Source organism: Daphnia pulicaria, chromosome 2 (genome assembly GCF_021234035.1).
Source record: "Daphnia pulicaria isolate SC F1-1A chromosome 2, SC_F0-13Bv2, whole genome shotgun sequence".
NCBI lineage: Eukaryota > Metazoa > Arthropoda > Branchiopoda > Diplostraca > Daphniidae > Daphnia > Daphnia pulicaria.
The window spans coordinates 2817122-2833734 of record NC_060914.1 but is presented as its reverse complement, the minus strand read 5'-3'; the positions used below and the strand labels follow the sequence as shown (position 1 = coordinate 2833734).

The 16613-nt window shown below is 41.4% G+C and overlaps 3 protein-coding genes across 5 annotated transcripts in view; 1 reads left to right on the top strand and 2 right to left on the bottom strand.

Moving 5' to 3' along the window:
• The window catches only part of LOC124327250 (copper homeostasis protein cutC homolog), a 49084-nt gene extending 32538 nt beyond the window's left edge, over positions 1 to 16546 (top strand). The window contains exons 1-3 of one of the 3 annotated variants that reach the window (XM_046786228.1): positions 13685 to 14196; positions 14954 to 15353; positions 16482 to 16546. In XM_046786228.1, the coding sequence (XP_046642184.1) occupies positions 13688 to 14196; positions 14954 to 15338 (894 nt within the window). In that variant the 5' untranslated portion in view covers positions 13685 to 13687 and the 3' untranslated portion in view covers positions 15339 to 15353; positions 16482 to 16546. The other 2 variants (XM_046786229.1, XM_046786227.1) reach the window with 2 other exon arrangements.
• On the bottom strand, positions 8266 to 10100 carry LOC124327308. The gene is made up of 4 exons (XM_046786308.1): positions 9631 to 10100; positions 9237 to 9560; positions 8922 to 9147; positions 8266 to 8858 (listed from the first exon to the last, which is right to left on the bottom strand). Exons 2-4 carry the CDS (start codon positions 9260 to 9262, stop codon positions 8508 to 8510), a joined length of 603 nt encoding a protein of 200 aa, XP_046642264.1. The 5' UTR covers positions 9263 to 9560; positions 9631 to 10100; the 3' UTR covers positions 8266 to 8507.
• Positions 11095 to 12516, bottom strand: LOC124327231. Its single transcript, XM_046786199.1, has 4 exons — positions 12320 to 12516; positions 11951 to 12250; positions 11641 to 11869; positions 11095 to 11572 (listed from the first exon to the last, which is right to left on the bottom strand). The coding sequence occupies exons 1-4, from the start codon at positions 12421 to 12423 to the stop codon at positions 11249 to 11251; spliced, it is 957 nt and encodes a 318-aa protein (XP_046642155.1). The 5' UTR covers positions 12424 to 12516; the 3' UTR covers positions 11095 to 11248.
• Positions 16547 to 16613: the final 67 nt, after the last annotated feature.

Genomic DNA, 16613 nt, shown 5'->3' with positions numbered 1-16613 from the left:
CAGCGCTTTCGAATACCAATTTTTCATAGTCTCTCGTGTAACGATGAATTCTACATTTTTTCCCCTCTGAACGGGAAGCTAAATTATTTTTCAAGTATTGATAGACAGTGTTGACTTCCTTAATTGAGCGGCAGAAAATGATAATGGAACGAATTTTGTCACCAGAGAGAACAGTTAATCGCGTCTCTTGGGTGACGGCCGCAAGCCAGCTTTCTTTTGTTTTGTAGACTGCAGTCGGCTTTAGCGTGAAACATTTGGGCAAAGCTGTTGGAATGTCAAAGAAATTGCACTTGAATTTTCCCGACATGAACTTGCGCTCTCTCTCGGAGCCCAGCGTTCCCGAAACACCAGCTATTTTACCGTAGGATTTGATGTATGCTGCGTTTGAGACGAAGACAGCTTTGAGACTTTGTAGCGTCACCTTGCAACCTTCTTTTAGCTGAAGAAATTGATGTAATCCTCCGTCCCATTGTGAAGACGTTTGGTCTGTTCCCGTGTCCTGGTCGATAATAATCACTTGCGGTTCAAGATCCATGGTAATATTCGATCTGGCTCGATCTTGATCGACGACGTAATCCTCGTCTGGTCTGAGCTGAAGTGCGCGATAGGCATTGTCCAGCAAAGTGTCGATATGTCGGTCAACGAAGGACAGAAGATGCTCTGGGATACGAATGCGACGCTCTCGTCTGACCACATTGTGGAAGAAGAAGGCCAGATGATGATTGAGTCCTGATTGGACATATCTACTTTGGTAGTTGAAGGTGTTGTTTGTGATTTTGTCGGCATCTTCGATCAAAAGTCGTCCTTGCGAGTCTATAACTTTTATTTCGATTAGGTGGTTCCATAGCGCGTTTTTCTCGGACGGGTGATCTTTAAGCGGCCCGTGAATTGAATTCAAACTGGTTTTTGTAATAATACCATACATATCAAATAAAACGGCCGATTTGATGGTTTCACGGTCCATCGGCTGATGGATTTTTTCCCAGATGAAAACGTAAAGCGATTCCATCATTTCCATGCCAGGAATGTCGTGTGATAGGTAAAGGGTGTTGTTACCTCTGTCCAACAGCATGCAGTCGACCTCGTCGACGATGACAAAATTGAACGTGCGGTCACCGCGAATGTTGCGGTGGTAGAATTTATCCAACAAGTAGTCACGCTGAAAATTACTCAGTTCTCCATATACGACGTTGGAATCGTAAGCTTTGACGCGGTCGTACTCCGATTGGCTGCAGTTGTTGGCCACATTGACTTTGAAAAACGTGTAGAGGTTTCGCAATCCACCTTCATCCACCGAATAGTGAGAGTCCCGGTAGGCCAGGATATTGTTACTTGTTATGACGTCGACTTTGTTTCTCTTTTTGTTCTTGTCTGCGCTTGGGAGACGAGAAAGAGCGAATGCGATAGCCACTCCGGCTACGATAAGGGACTTGCCTTCTCCAGTGGCTACCTGAACTAACGTACCTCTCGGTGATTCAGTGAATTTGTTTTCGGTGTAGTCCGTCAGCAATGTCATGATGGCAACTCTTTGGGTGTCGCGGAGCTGAAATGGCACTTTCAGTCCTTCCTTCTGAAAGGTTTTCTGAACTGCGTAATCAAAAACGTAGAGAAATTTCTCCAACGATGGTCCGTCTGCCAGATCTATTCCTTTTCCTAGCCACTCGTTTGAAATTAAATCGGTGATTTCATTTCCAGTGAGTTGCATCTTTTTTGATTCCTCTACCTTTAGTCTTATGTCTTCCAGCCTACATTTTCTATCAGGTGACATGTTTTCTGGATCATTTTTCATACTGAAGATGATTTCAGCCACTTTTCTTTCTGCGTTATCAGGTCGCTTGTTGCTGTGTTTTTCGCATTCGTTGGAATCGCCTTTTCTTCGAGTTTTCTTAGAACTTTCTTGAAATCCTTGATTCCATCGATTAATTGAGAGCAATGCTTCTCTCCGTGCTTCATTTCAAGATCCAGTAGCAAATGCACTGCCCTTCTCTTGAGGCTAATTTTTTCTTTTCGATTTATCGAACTTGAGCAAGTTGAATCGATTTTTTTCTGCCACACTTTGCATCTCAGCTCGTAATACCAATCGCTGAGCGTTAGTTTGCCGAGCTGGTTTACTTCGTCTTCTGTCGAGTCATTCAAATCATTGGCCAGCATAACCAAGATTTTTTCCAGTTGCTTTCCTTCTGATTCGAAAACTAAATGGTTTTTGTGAGGCTGTTGGTCCATTGCCAGGATTCGTTCTCGGAGTAAGAGTATTATGCGATCCTTCAAAGGGTACAGGTAGTTTTTCTTCCAGGTACTTTTTTCGTCATAACCAAGTTGATATTGAAGCCGCTGTTCGATTTCCAGCAAAAGGAATTCGTATTTCCACAGGGTTGGTTTAAATTTGGCGACAATGTGTAAATAGAAAATGGGGCTCATGTTTCGGTTGTTGAATTCTAAAACTATGTCCGCTAGAAAGTCAAGAGCTGCGGCTATTTTGGCTATTTCTTCGTCGTTTGATTTTATTTTTTTCTTGGGTTGGTCAACAGCAAATGTGGGTTGCAAGTGCCGCATCAGTAGTTGCGATAATTCATCAGGTGTTTCGCCGTCCAATGGATTCAGCTTTTTAACGGAAGAGATAATATTTTCGTTGAAACAATTTGTTTCCAACCATCTGATTAATTCTGGGAAATAATTCAATTTCACGGAATAGCAGATTTTGAAAAATTGCTTGTCCAGCTCGTTGCAGAAAGTTTGTAGTTTCTCGTTTGCCTCGAGCCGTTGCCATCCACCACCTCGCTCGTACAGGACAAAGTGTTGTGCTTTACAACTGTCACCATTCAAACGGCTGTTGAACGTTGTTTTATATTTGAAGGATGATGATTGATTTTCATAGATGTGAATCGTTATGTCGTAATCGATAGCCAATATCTCCACCTCGTTGATGTCGAGTGTACGCGAAGGTGACTCGACAAATTGTGCGTATTCCTCCAATAAACTTTTATAGGATCTCTGCGTTAATTCGCGATTAATGGACGAGTTATTGCGTTGGAATTCGTCTTTCAATGAGCTGGCCTTCGGAAAGTCCATGTCGCCATTCTTTAATCTCCATTTTACAAATTGCTCGATAAAAGTAAAAATGTTGCATTTGTTTTCACTTTTTGAAGTCTTTTCTTGTGATCGAATAAAGTTTGCAATTTCCTGTCGGTACCTTTTCGAGTCCCTGCAAAGAAATGTGCCGGTCGAATTTGTGTTTCCGAAAAGACTGTGAAGAGCGCTGTCGACTCCACCCATCGTAGGTAATAGATTCAGGCATCGGACGTTGACTGCCGGTTGGGGTTCTGATTGAAAGTCAACTGGATAACATCCTAAGATCTGTTCCGTGTCAGAATTTCGAATGCCGACATCATTGATTCGTCTAATGAAGGCCGGCTTGACGTATTGTCCTTCTCCAACCCTCTCCTCTGCGACATGTTGCGAAGTCAGCTGATGCTGCTGAAGCAAAGACTGTTTGCTCTCAATTTGATTCACAATCGATTCGATGTCGCCCAATTGCTGGTTGGTTGAAGCCTGTGAAAAATGAGTTAACATCGCCTGGAAGGATTGGGTCATCCGCTTTTGTTCGGCTATGTGGTTGTAGTATTTTTCGAGACTTTGACGAGTGATGGCCTTCTTTTTTCCAACTTCTTCCAATACCGAGTAATGAGAACTTTCAAAAACGTCCAGGTTGTCTCTGGGAGTAATTTTGGCGTATCGATGACCTTCCTGATGTAAAAATTGTACTGAAGTATACGAATTAGGTACAGCTTCGTTTTGGGGTTTGTGTTCGAAATATTCTATCTTAAGTTTGACGTCATTATTAAAGCCGATAAAATGTCCTTCTTTGTTTTTCTGGTCATCCGTGATGTTGACATTGTGGATAAAACCAACATCTCCGGCTGCTTTGCCGGGTTTACCTTGCAGTCCTTCGTAGGAGCCCGTGCACAGTTCTATTGCAGATAGATGTTTTCTTCCGATGAGTAAGCTAGGAGGAACGACGAACGCTTCTCCACTCAGGTGTTCAAACGTTATCCTGCCTCCGTATCCACCTTGTCCGCCTCTTCCTCCTATAAATGCATTTAAAATAGTAACACATTTAGTTTGAAAGCGCTTTAGAGTTACTTACAAAAATACCAGACATACGTACCTTGACACAATATGAGTGTGCAACGTTTTGTCGGTTTCTTGGTTACCTTGTTTATTTTGCGATAAAACGATACCGTTATTCTACTATCGTCTTTAGCAGTGCCTTCGATGTAAAAATTCCCTTGATGAGATAATGGTATCTTGGCTCCGTGGTCGCGATTTTCCGAAGGCACCAATTTGTTGAGTGTCTTCAAGACAGTGGACATCGTCTTTTTGGATTCGCTGAACGTCGACATGGACGGAAAATCTGTTTTGAATTTCTCTTCAGTCCATTTGCGAGTCGAGATGTTGTTGTTTCCCTTTGTTACTGATTCTCCGTTCCTTCCGTCGCTTCCATCCCCTCCGTCGGCTACGATCGTCCATTGATCGCCGTCGTTGACGGTTTCCATTTCGTTGCACGCAACGTAAACGTTCCCGCCACTTTCACCCTCTCGGTCACATTCTGAAATTTAAAATAAAAGTTATACATTCGTTATTTCGTTATTTTGTTGCGAAAGAAAAAGAGTAATGTCATTGAGCTGCTTATCTTACCCTGAAGATGATTTGTTCCGTGTTGGCCGGATACATCCAAACAAACGTCACCGTGTATGAATAGCTTGTTGGTGAGGACGGCAACGTTTGTTCCGTGCCAATCGTTCGCCGTCAAATTCCAGTCGACGTGAACAGACTTGATCCCGATAATTTGTAATTCATGCGCTTTCACATTCAGGCTAGAAATTTTCGTGATCATTTTCCCGATGAAGACTGAGACCCCTTTGACAACGATGATTCGTCTCCCACCGTCCTCGTCTTTAATCTCGGCTTTGGTTATCGGTAGCAAGGATTTCTTGCAGATTTCTTTGGTCAAAGATTGCAGTTGTGAAGTCCACTGGTTGTCCTCTAAAGTTTCGGCAGATTCTTTCAAAAGACGAAAGGATTTATTGATCTCCGTTTTCAAGTCGACATTGGAGATCGCTCCCAGCAGTCTGTTAACCAACTCTTTTCCGCTTACGATGTCGTCCATTAGATTTTTCTCCAGCGAGTCTTCTTCCATTATGTCTTGCAATTTACTGTCAGTGTTGCACTTGTGGGCGACATTAAAGAACTCGTGCAAGGCAGAAATAAAAGCTCTTTGCTTTTTGGCCTGAGTTTCGTCGTTGGCCATGTCACTGAGGCAACGGAAAATCACCTTGTCAGTGCACAACGTCTTGAAGTGTTTAACGTAGTAAGATACCAGAGCGACAGAAAACGGATTCGATTGGAACAGATCTTTTTGATCGAGAATCAACTGAAAAAGTTCGCCTTTACACCAACCGAGCAGCTGAGATGAAGCGTTCTGTTTTGGAATGTCGTCGAAGGAATGGACAGATTTCAATTGGTTAAAGTGAGTCGGCATTTTGATGCTGATGTCGATCGCTTTATTCTCCAGGTAGTTGAAAGCTTTTTTCAAACTTTCTTTCAGCCAAATTTTCAAGACGACTTTGACGTATTGTCGCTCAACCCAAGTCTCTTCCAGACGGGAGAGTTGGCGATTCACCGTCATCTCGACGTAGTTGGCAAAATCGCTGTGAAGTTTCGAACGATTTTTATCCGAGGTAATCCAGCGCTCGATATCTACATCTCTGACTGTGTTCGATGACGAGCTCGACGCTGTCGAAGGAATTACGTTTTGAAGTGATGTTGAAGCATTCTCTGAATCCAATGCTGTTGCCATTGTCTGGTGTGTTGATTTGGAGAAGCTATTAACTAATATAAACAGAGAAACTATATTTGTCATTTTATTGACCTATGTGTTGGCTATACTGATGAGCACATGACTCATGACTATTTTTAAAAAGTTTGTTTCAAATGATTTTCATGCTGCTTGGAATTTTAAACTATAAAGAAAATGCTGACATCTATTCAACTGGATAGATACATTATGCATATAAATTATTTTTGAATTTTTTAAGGGAGAGTTGTTGGAGGATGAACAACGGTACTTTGCCTTTTTTACCTCGGGAAAAAATTTAGGGAAATTTTCTTGAGAACCACTGCTATGAGCAGTTTATGATTGCTGATGCAATACCGGTGTTGCTTCACTGTTTAATTTCTTGTACCGAAAAAGCAGTCTTAATGCGGAGATTTCATTCTGTGGCATATTTAGGATGTTAAATTCGTTTTGAACTGAGAGATAGTCTATAGATAGTGCGAAATATTTTCCAATTAATTTTCTTGTGTATTGTCTAAAGCGGGGTTATTAACTCATTTTCGTCATTGATTTAACTACCTACAGTTTTGGTCCATCTTTCAGATAATTATGAAAACACGACGTACGTGTTAAAGAAATTAAATTGACAAAGATGAGCCTGATCCTTCGAAATTTTTACCTGTGCCCTTAACAAATTTGAAGCCTAGTAGTATTTTCGTTAAAAATGTGAACCGTTTGGCACTCACCGATCAAGATTGAAGCGTACCTAAGGACCAATTGGTGCGATGAGTACAAACACCAATTCTGGCCACAAAGTCATTTAAATCGCGTAGAACTTTGCGTGCGGGAATCTGGTAGGAAAGGTGTCACAAACCAAACTGAACGGGAGGGAATTTAACACCGGCTTACATATACACACCTGGCAGCCCTACTACAGATTGCGTAGTAGCGAGATGAATGCAAATAGTGAAGATGTGCCGATGGAATATAGGAAAGATGACTCGCTACATTGTTTGTCTTTCAGAAGAGTTTACAGAGAAACAAGTTGAAGAGCTGACAAAGACGTGCGTGTAGTGCGTCACTCTACAATATTTTCACGCTGTCGTCATGGTTATTTTCAGAATGAAGTTTAGCTTGCGCACATTTTCTTGACTGATGCAGAAAGTGTTCACACTATTTTGCCAATATACCGGTACCTACACCTGCTGGTCATCTTGCATTACTTTTTACATTTTTGGTCTCTTGTTGGTATAACTTAAATTGCTATCGAACAAACTTGGGATTAGATTGGGGGCATTTTGTATAATGTATTTTTTTTAGGGATTCGTACGGAAGAAGTTGAAAATATGTATTAGGTTGTCACCTTCACCCTCGTACGTCACAGATTGTTAATCCTCGATCCTTTTGACGTCATTCACTCGAAGAGTGACGCACATGCCCTCATTTTTGTATAATAATACGTCACTTTCTTAACACTACCGCCTGTCAAACTGCGTCATTTGTGTGACACCAATCCTTCTTTGACGTCATCAGGTACAGCCTCTTGCACAGGATTGCACCGTTAGTAAATAACAATCTGTTGGCACGGGATGAAACACAGCCAGTTCCATTTAATTTCGCATAGGCGTGATAACTGTTCCGAGTAGACGCATCCGGAATGCCATCCGGTTGGCTAGACGGGAAATTTATTTCAAAACTTAAAATCTTCAGTGAAAGCTAGACGTTCCCTTTTGTATTTAAAACCAAATCGATTGATAACGAGCCTTGTCGATTTGATTTGAATAAATTGGTGGTAGACCGTTATTTCCTTTTGTGCCTTCCCGGCTGTCACAAGTTCCTTCATTAGTTTTGGTCATCATAAAGCACTATCAAGCTGTCATGATGACAGTTGCTGTTATAGCCACAATGTGATTGCATCGACTCTTGAAATAGTGAATTTTCTTTTCATGCGAAAAGTCATTTTTATGGAAATGAATTAAAATTTTTATAACTTTTCTCCCTTCTGAGAGAAATGGCAAAAAAAAACAGTCACCATTCGTGTACCTTAAACAAAAGGTATCCAGCCTGTTATTTATTCAATTTTTTTTTTCATTTTTTTAACCTACCAATTTTTCGCTGTGTTTTTCCAAGTTATTAGAAACTTTTATCTGCCAGAAATCCTATCTCCTCGTTCAAGCCTTTTGCATCAAATGTTAAAACAAATCCCAGGTGGCTTTCAAAACAAAAAGCTACGACGCATAGCAGGAAACGTTGCACAGTCTCAGTGGCCTGCCTCGCAATGAACATTTTGTGAATAGTACCGGTATAGTAATGTTTTGAAGTTAAAACCAATGACAGTTTATATAAGAAAACTGAAAACTGTCTGCCTGATGCTATCGAAATTGATCGACTGATGCTTTCAAACCCATTTAACAAATCTAAATCCGGAACCATTTCTACTACATAATTTGTATTAAGTTATCGAAAAGTGGTTGATGCAGTATAGTTCGTTATTGAAATGCGGTTTGGCATTTGAATGTAGAACATAAAACGCCTTGTTGTTGGAAGCTCTTTGCAATTTTTGGGAAACGACAGTCAATTCCTTATTTTTTTAAAATCAACAAACATGTAACAAGGGATTTGTATACAGAGAGCCTATCCCAGCTTAGTCAATTAATCATCAAATTCATTTTATTCAACCAATAAATGCGCCGTAGCAGCCGCGTGAACAACCAATACATTGGCCAACATAGTTAGACAAAGTACCTGGCGGGCATGGAGGAAAAGACAATGCGGAATACGTAAAAAAGGACTCGGCTAATCGATAGCTACAATAAACCTGTGGTTCTTCCGTGTCCTGTTCCAAATGTAATAGTTGCCCTTTATCGCATGGTCCCTGAGTCCATATCTCCCAGCATTGTTTGGCCGTGGAATTGTCAGGATTCCAGAAGACGTGCCGACCGTCAGTTGGGCATCCGTCCGGGACCAGTTCGCACCGCGGATACGTGTTCTTCAGTACGAACCATTCTCCATTTTCACAGGGGCCCTTTTAATAGTCAGATAAACGCTGTTGTATTAGACAGGACAACTTTCCGTTAAATACCCTTACCTGAGTATTTTGCCGATAACAGACGCCAGTTTTATTTGAATATATTGGCCGTAGTTCTGATTTCGCTTTTTCTTTCGTCAGTTCCAGACATTCACAAAATCCTTCGTTCTTTTCATCGTCATAGAGTCCCATGTTCTCCGGACAATGTTCGCTCCTTTCTCTTGTACTGATGGGAAAACATTTGCCATTGATAAATGTCTCGTCTGGTGATTCGCAATGCCTATCCCTTTAAATCGAATAGTCGGTTATTAACACTATTTGTTGCTTTGTTTAACTTGCGAGGTGTATAAACTGTGATGAGATATTTTTGCTTACTTAGCGATGAAAAGGATTTTAGCCATGTAGATTCCCAGCGATTCAGGCGTCTCGCCGGAATTCACTAACGATTTTGGGTTATTGACTATACGTCGCCGTACATCTTTGATTTCACTTAGGAGAATTTGGGTCAGTTCGTCGTCGCCATATTCCACTGAATCTACCAAATCAGCGCCGAGATTTTTCAATATTTCCACTAGAAAAGCGGAACCATCTTCCTCTTGGTTTCTGTTATTACTAGCTGCTCCTTTCCATTCATTCACTTTCACCTCCGTGAAACTCCTATCGATGGCAATAAATAATGGAGAAAAATACCGTTTTGCCCTATTAAGACAGGTGTACAAACAACAAAAATGTTTTGATATAGTTAAACCGATAATGCTTGAAATCTTACCGGATGTTATTAGTGTGTGGTGCGCCGATTAATCCAAAGAGAGAAAAAACGAACAAGATTTTATTGACGAATATTAACTGACGAGATACTGTATTCTAATGTGTTGAATCATTTTTCAAACGAGACGAAAGATTGTATCAACTGGCCTAGCGCAGGCTACTTCAAACGTCAGGCATCCCGAACTGCTGACAATGAACTAAACACAGATTTTCGAAATTGAGACTGACGACGAAGCTCTTGTTTCCGTATTTTCGTTTCCTATATAGGTTGCCACCCGTTAGATTACAAACATTTGTGTTATGTGTCCAGTTAAGCGAAAAAAAATATATATACATGTGGGTCAAACATTCTCTTGGAGCCAGTTTCAGAAGGAGATGCCCTTCAATAAGAACTGCTCCCGTGAAATATACATAGATAGTAATCTCTTGATGTATGCGACATCCTCATATCGACGTAACCTCCTTATGCGTCGACATGATTTCTTCGAGTGACTTCAGGACAGTGGTCATCGTGTCATTTGTTTTGCTAAACGTCGATATGGTCGGAAAATATTTCTGAAAATCCTCTTTGGATTATTTGCGAGTCAAACTAGTGTTGCCCTTGTTGTTACTACCGATTGCCCTTTCCTTCCAATCGAAATTTTCTTTCAGTCGAGGAACTCATTAAAAAAGAAAGTAGCGCTTATCCTTCATGCAGAATAACTAACATACCATTAAATTTATTTTTATTTATTTTTATTTTTTTAAGATGGCCGTTGTTGTCGGCCGTTGCATCGTACAGGATTAGAATTCCGCGCTCCTGGTGCTCCTCTTCTTCCCAAGTTGCCCCTAACCTGCCCTTCTATTCATTCGCTACGTGAAAGGTAAGTTGAGCAAATATGCATTCTACCATTCTTATGTATCAGATTAAGAGATTAGTTGTCCTGGTATACGTTCCTCCGCAGTCCAATTGAGTTCAGCGCTTTCGAATGCCAAATTTTCGTAGTCTCGCGTGTAAATTGTTGAAGGTTAAAAAAAATTGCATTAAAATTTTCCCGCCATGAACTTCCTTTCCCTCTCTTATCCCAGCGTTCCCGCCGATATTTACTGCAGAATTTTTCGTATGTAAAGGCGTCACTCCATGTTGGCTATTGAGGATAGCTGGTGATCGTCCAATTGTTGTCAGGCTTATTTGATGTATTTAACGGGAATTGCCACCGACGCGTTTTTATTTTCCTCTTTTTTTTCGCTGTATTTGTCGATTCAGAAGCAACTTTGATTTATCAGTTGTCGACTTTCCTTTCCGTTTTTTGTACCCTAAAAGCCTAAAATACTTTCGCGCATTTATCAAACTGTTTTTTTTTTCTCCCTATTAAGATTTACATTTGAATAGTAAGCGACGCCATAAATTTTCGAAAAACAGAAGCACCAAAACGGAATAGAACAATCAGGATTCATGAAAGGCCTGATAACTTTTTTGATGAGCTTAAGGCACGGATATCTATTGCATTCGAAATCAAATTTAAAAGCAAGGAGTCGTTGCTTTCAATCCACTTTAAATGTCTTTAACAAACAATACATTCACAGAATTCCTCAGAGACTTATCCCAACCAAGCCGGGTACACACAAATTAATTATGTTTAACCGTAATGGGGAGATTTACATAGGCCTTTATGTTGGCTATAAGTACCGTGCTGGCATCCAGTACTATACAGTATGGAAATTGGACCCATGTAATCTTCTAATCGGGAGCTACAGTAAACCTTTGCTTCCGTTTCTTGTGCCAAATGCAATAATTTTCCTTCTTCGCATGGTCCCTGAGTCCATATCTCCAAGCATTGTTTGGCCGTGGAATTGTCAAGATTCCAGTAGACGTGCCGACCGTCAGTTGGGCATCCGTCCGGGACCGGTTCGCACCGCGAAGTGTTCTTCAGTACGAACCATTCTCCATTTTCACAGGGGCCCTTTTAATAGTGAGATAAACGCTGTTGTATTTTAGTCAGAAGAACTTTCGTAAAAACTTCCGTGTCACCTGTGTATTTTGCCGATGACATTTGCCAGTCTCATCCGAATATATTGGCCGTAGTTGTGATTTCGCTTGTTCTCTCGTCAGTTCCAGACAGTCACAAAATCCTTTGTTATTTTCATCGTAGTCATAGAGTCCCATGTGCTCGGCACAATATTCGCTCCTATTTCTTGTACTGATGGGAAGACATTGGCCGTTGAAAAATGTCTCGTCTGGTGACTTGCAATTCCGATCACTTGAAATCGAATAGTTGGTTATTTACTCTATTTGTTGCTTTGCTGGCCAACTGTTACACTGTAGATGTAATTTTGCTTACTTGGCGAAGTATAGGATTTCTGCCATGTACTTTTTCAGTGATTCAGCCGACTCGCCAGAATTCGCCATCGATTCCTCGTTTAGGACTATACATTTCCACATATTTTTTATTTTACTTATGGTAAGTTGGGTCTGTTCGTGGTCACCATTTTCCACGTAATCTACCAATTCAGTTCCGATACGTTTTAATGTTTTCACTAGAGCAACGCCTAATTCCTCGTTGATTGGGTTACCAGCTGCTCTTTTGCATTCTTCTCTTTCCTCCGTGAAATTCTCATCGTTGGAAATATGTCTTTTCGCCCTAATAACACCGATGCAAATTTTAAAAAAATAAATAATTGTTTTGATTTCATTCAACTTAAAATCTTACCGTATCGTATTAGCGTGTGATGCGCAAATTAATCCACAGAGTAGAAGGAAAAGGATGTTTTGTATGACTGACAGCTGATGTGATATTTTGATATTTTGATTCATTTTTCAAACGCGGAAGATGCAATCGACCGGCTAGCGCTGATTCAAACGTCAGACTTCCAGAACTGCTTACCCTCAACTAAACGAAATAAGGGTAGTCCATCTTGAGACCGAGACACAGTGCCCCTTTTTGCGTATTCTAATATAGGTTGCCCATTTAGGTTGCTGTTTTGCATTTGATGGCATCGGAAAGTATTATAACAAAAAAAAGTAGTACAGAAATGTTAAGAAGATGTAGCGCTGTCCGTTAGAGGTCTCTCCGCCGCAGGGTGTGTCCTCCAAGCAGAAAAAAGTCAAATGCGTTCTAACATATTTGCGGAAAAGAAATGAGCAAAAATGCCCCGTTACATGGTTCGTTCACTTCCGCGTTTTCATTGTAATTTCACAAGAATTTTCTTTAACGTGAGCGTGTCACGATACTTGGAGAAGACATATTCACAGCACTTTCCTTCACTATTTCTTTTATGCCCATAAACAACTTTATGATTCAGGTCGTTTGAATAAAACACACATTAGGTCATTGGGTGTGTTAGTATACGTGAAATGCCAAAGCTGAGAGAGAAATAGAACGTCATAAAAATTGCATTCGCAACCTGCTTATTTCCTTGGAAGCGTCTTCTTGACAGGCTCGACTCCCATCTTAACTCACTTTCGAACTGAATTATGAATCGTGTTTTGAATTTTATGAATACGAATATACAGGTCATAGCTAGCTAGTCATACAACCTGTCACAGTTCAATGCGCTTCAACTTATTTATGGCGATATTTTTCTCTCCCTGCAAAACCCATGGATATACCGGGATGTACACTGGAACCGAAACGGGCGACCTGGGAATTCTCCCTTTGCCAGTTTATCCTTAATGTAGTAGCTTGCCATTTCTGCCTACATAATTCACCATAATCGAATTCAGAGAAGAAAAGAATCTTGTACAGAAATACTCCCGTTTTTCGTACGTACATCCCTGATGGAACTAAATTGCCATAATAACGCTAAACTTCTCCCCCTAAAAGAAAATCGATAAAGAACCATCGAAACAAAAGTTGGTGTGTAGTTGATCACTTTTCTCTAATTCAATAAAAAATTTAATCACTTTTCTCTAATTCAATAAAAAATTTAATCAATAATTGTAACCATTTTAAAATTTATATTTTTTTTTTTCAAATTTAAAAAAAATTTTATTTTTCAAATTATCGCGCATTTGAGTAGATAGCGACTGTTACGAGCTTCCCGAAATCAGCCACAGATGGCTGAACTTGCAGCTAGTCATGAAAACAATGTTTCGACTGCTAGTCAGTTACCATGCTGTGGCTGTTGCATGCTGTAATCAGATATCACATTTCGTGAACTTATTTCGTGAACTTAAATACCTCTTATTACGCAATCAAGTATATATAATCATGAGTACTTGGACCTGTATTTTGGAAGTGTGCGTTGACAGTTTGGAATCGGCCAGAAACGCTGAGCGAGGTGGTGCCAGTCGTCTGGAGCTCTGCTCCAGCCTGTCACTGGGAGGTTTGACGCCCACCGTCGGTTTCGTTCGGTCAGTGAAAAACTGTGTCAAGTTGCCCGTGTTCGCCATGATACGGCCACGAGAGGGTGATTTCGTCTACGATCAAGACGAACTTGACGTCATGGAGCAGGACGTCAATTCGCTCAAGGAGATTGGAGTCGATGGATTTGTCTTTGGTGCCATCCATCCAGACGGCGCCGTTGATCGAGAAGCCTGTCTTCGATTGATTGGATCTGCCTATCCATTACCGTGCACTTTTCATCGGTAAGTCTCCTATTATCATTTGGGGCCTTTCGTCTAGATCAATAAGCTACTTTTGGCAGATAATTCTAATCGAGTTAGCGCGTGGAGGATATTTCATTGACTTGATATACCATAGCCATCTGGCAGAGATAATCGAGTCTGGTGTAAGCTGCAAGGGATCGTCCAGTACATTCTATAAGAAGATCAAAAGATCCTTAGAAAGAAAATTACCGACAATTTTCTAGGAATAAAGTTTTGTTTTGGGAAAAGGAATTGTGATAATCAGCCGGCTGTTGAAAATGTCTCGAATTTGACAGTTAAGAGTCTTGAAAATACCGTAACACTTTCATTCAGTCCGAGCTATTTGGGTTGGCATAAAGTCGGTCGAGTGTGTCGTCTTGACAATCGCAATTCATTCAGACAGTTTGTGAATCCTTGAGATAAAGGAATAACTCGAAAGCAACCAGTAAGTCTCCAATTGTTTTTGATTCAGAAACTCGTGTGCTGCACTCGACTGTATCCGACTGTATCTCAAGTGACTAAAACGTGCTCGTTATGTGAAGAAACGGGAGAGATTTGAGCGCTCACAAAGTCCTCTAGAACTTTTGTTTCCCGCACGTTGGCGTATCTAACTGAATAGTTGGTTTTTCCAGCTTTGACTCAAAAATGTAGATCGATTTAATTGCTCGCCGACTTATGGCTCCCAAGTTTATTTCAATGGGACTCCCCTTTTTATTTGAATTAATTCAATTTCATGTTTTGAAAAACTAAACAAAAGGGCTTTTGACGTTTCGGCGGATGCTTTCGTCGCCATGGAGGAGATAATCCAGTTGGGATTTCGCCGGATTCTGACGAGCGGTCAGCGTGAGTCGGCCGAAGCCGGCCTGGAACTCATTGTCCGATTGCGAGAAATAGCCGATGGGCGGATCGTCATCATGGCGGGCGCAGGTGTGACGGAAAAGAACGCCGCTTCGATTGTATCGGCCTCTGGAGTTGCCGAGATTCACGGCTCGGCCAGCCGCCAATGTGACTCTCATCTCAACTCGATCCGAATGGGTAGCGGGCCGGAAGTCGGGCGCAAACGGGTCACCCATTCGGATCTCGTCCGACTCATCGTTCAGTCCATATCCGGCCACGCTCCAATTACCTGTCAAACAAACTGAATGATTCCCCAACAGGTTCTCTTTTTTAAAATAACCCGTTATTATGCATCGCCTCTAGAAAAATAGATGTACAAGTCTTAAGTTTTTACATTCATCACGCACTAATTGCGGCCTTCCTGTTGACATTATTGCCACTCCACCCCCACCCATTCAAAAAATGATGATCCGTTCAGTTGTTAAGTTTTATCTTGACATTGTTTGTTACAGTTGTGCTACAGCCTCTACATTCGTTAGCGATTCGGCACGCCAATTGAACAAAGAACCGTAGCTAAAATACAATATAACATTTAACAACTGCTTACACCATATGGTCCGATGCCGCTGTCGCATTCTTGTGGTTTTCTTTTTTCTTTTTGGTGGGGGGACTATAGGGGAGAGAACCTTTTTCTGTGTGTGCGGATGACGTAACGGTCTTTCTATTGTGGATACCCAAAAAATTTAATTCATTGCCCGGGTATCACCCGCGCGAAATAACATGGAAGCGCCGGCTAGAAAGAAAATGGGCAACGGGTTCGGCTATTCTTTCGTCGACATCCAGTCAGTGCGGATCAATCAGTCCCCCCTTCGTCCCGTGCGCCAGTGTGACAACCGAAATAATGAAGAAATTGGCGATACATTTCCTTTTGGTGACGTCGTGTTTAACAATCAGTGTTTGTGACGGATTTCTGCAACTGAACAGAACCGATTCCGCCGGAGTGCAGCACACCAGCGCTGCCTATTGGCTCTACGCGTCCAAATTGCGTCCGGCTCTGGAGGCCTTCCACCCGGCTGTGAGAATCTGGTTGAACGGAGTTGTAGGTGATCGATTGGCTGATGCGGCCAGCGGTTTCACCAAAATCATCACCATCAATGGGAAGCGCTTCCCGTTACTCCGCAAACTCGTTCGAAGTCGAATCTTGCGCTGGATCGCTTTTCTGGGCTTCCTCAAAGTCGCCTTTTCGCTGTTCGTTATTGTCGTCCTTCCCAACATTTATTTCTACGCCATGACGAAGATGAGGGATTGAAGTCAACCACCAACACCCGTTCGATTTGTCTTTATTGTTGTAACAATTTCAGTGTTTGTGTGTTGTGTGTGATTTAAAAAAGAAAAAGGATCGTTACAGTGTTGCCACTGGGGAAAAAATCTAATCCGACCTTCGACAGGAAACGATGGCGACTGAGCGACAATCAGGGCAAGTTGGTGGCGCGACCTTTGCACTTGTTTTTGTCGCATTTCTTTGACGTTTGGGGTGGTGGTGGGCGGACCAAGTCCGTCATACATTATTACTTCTTTGG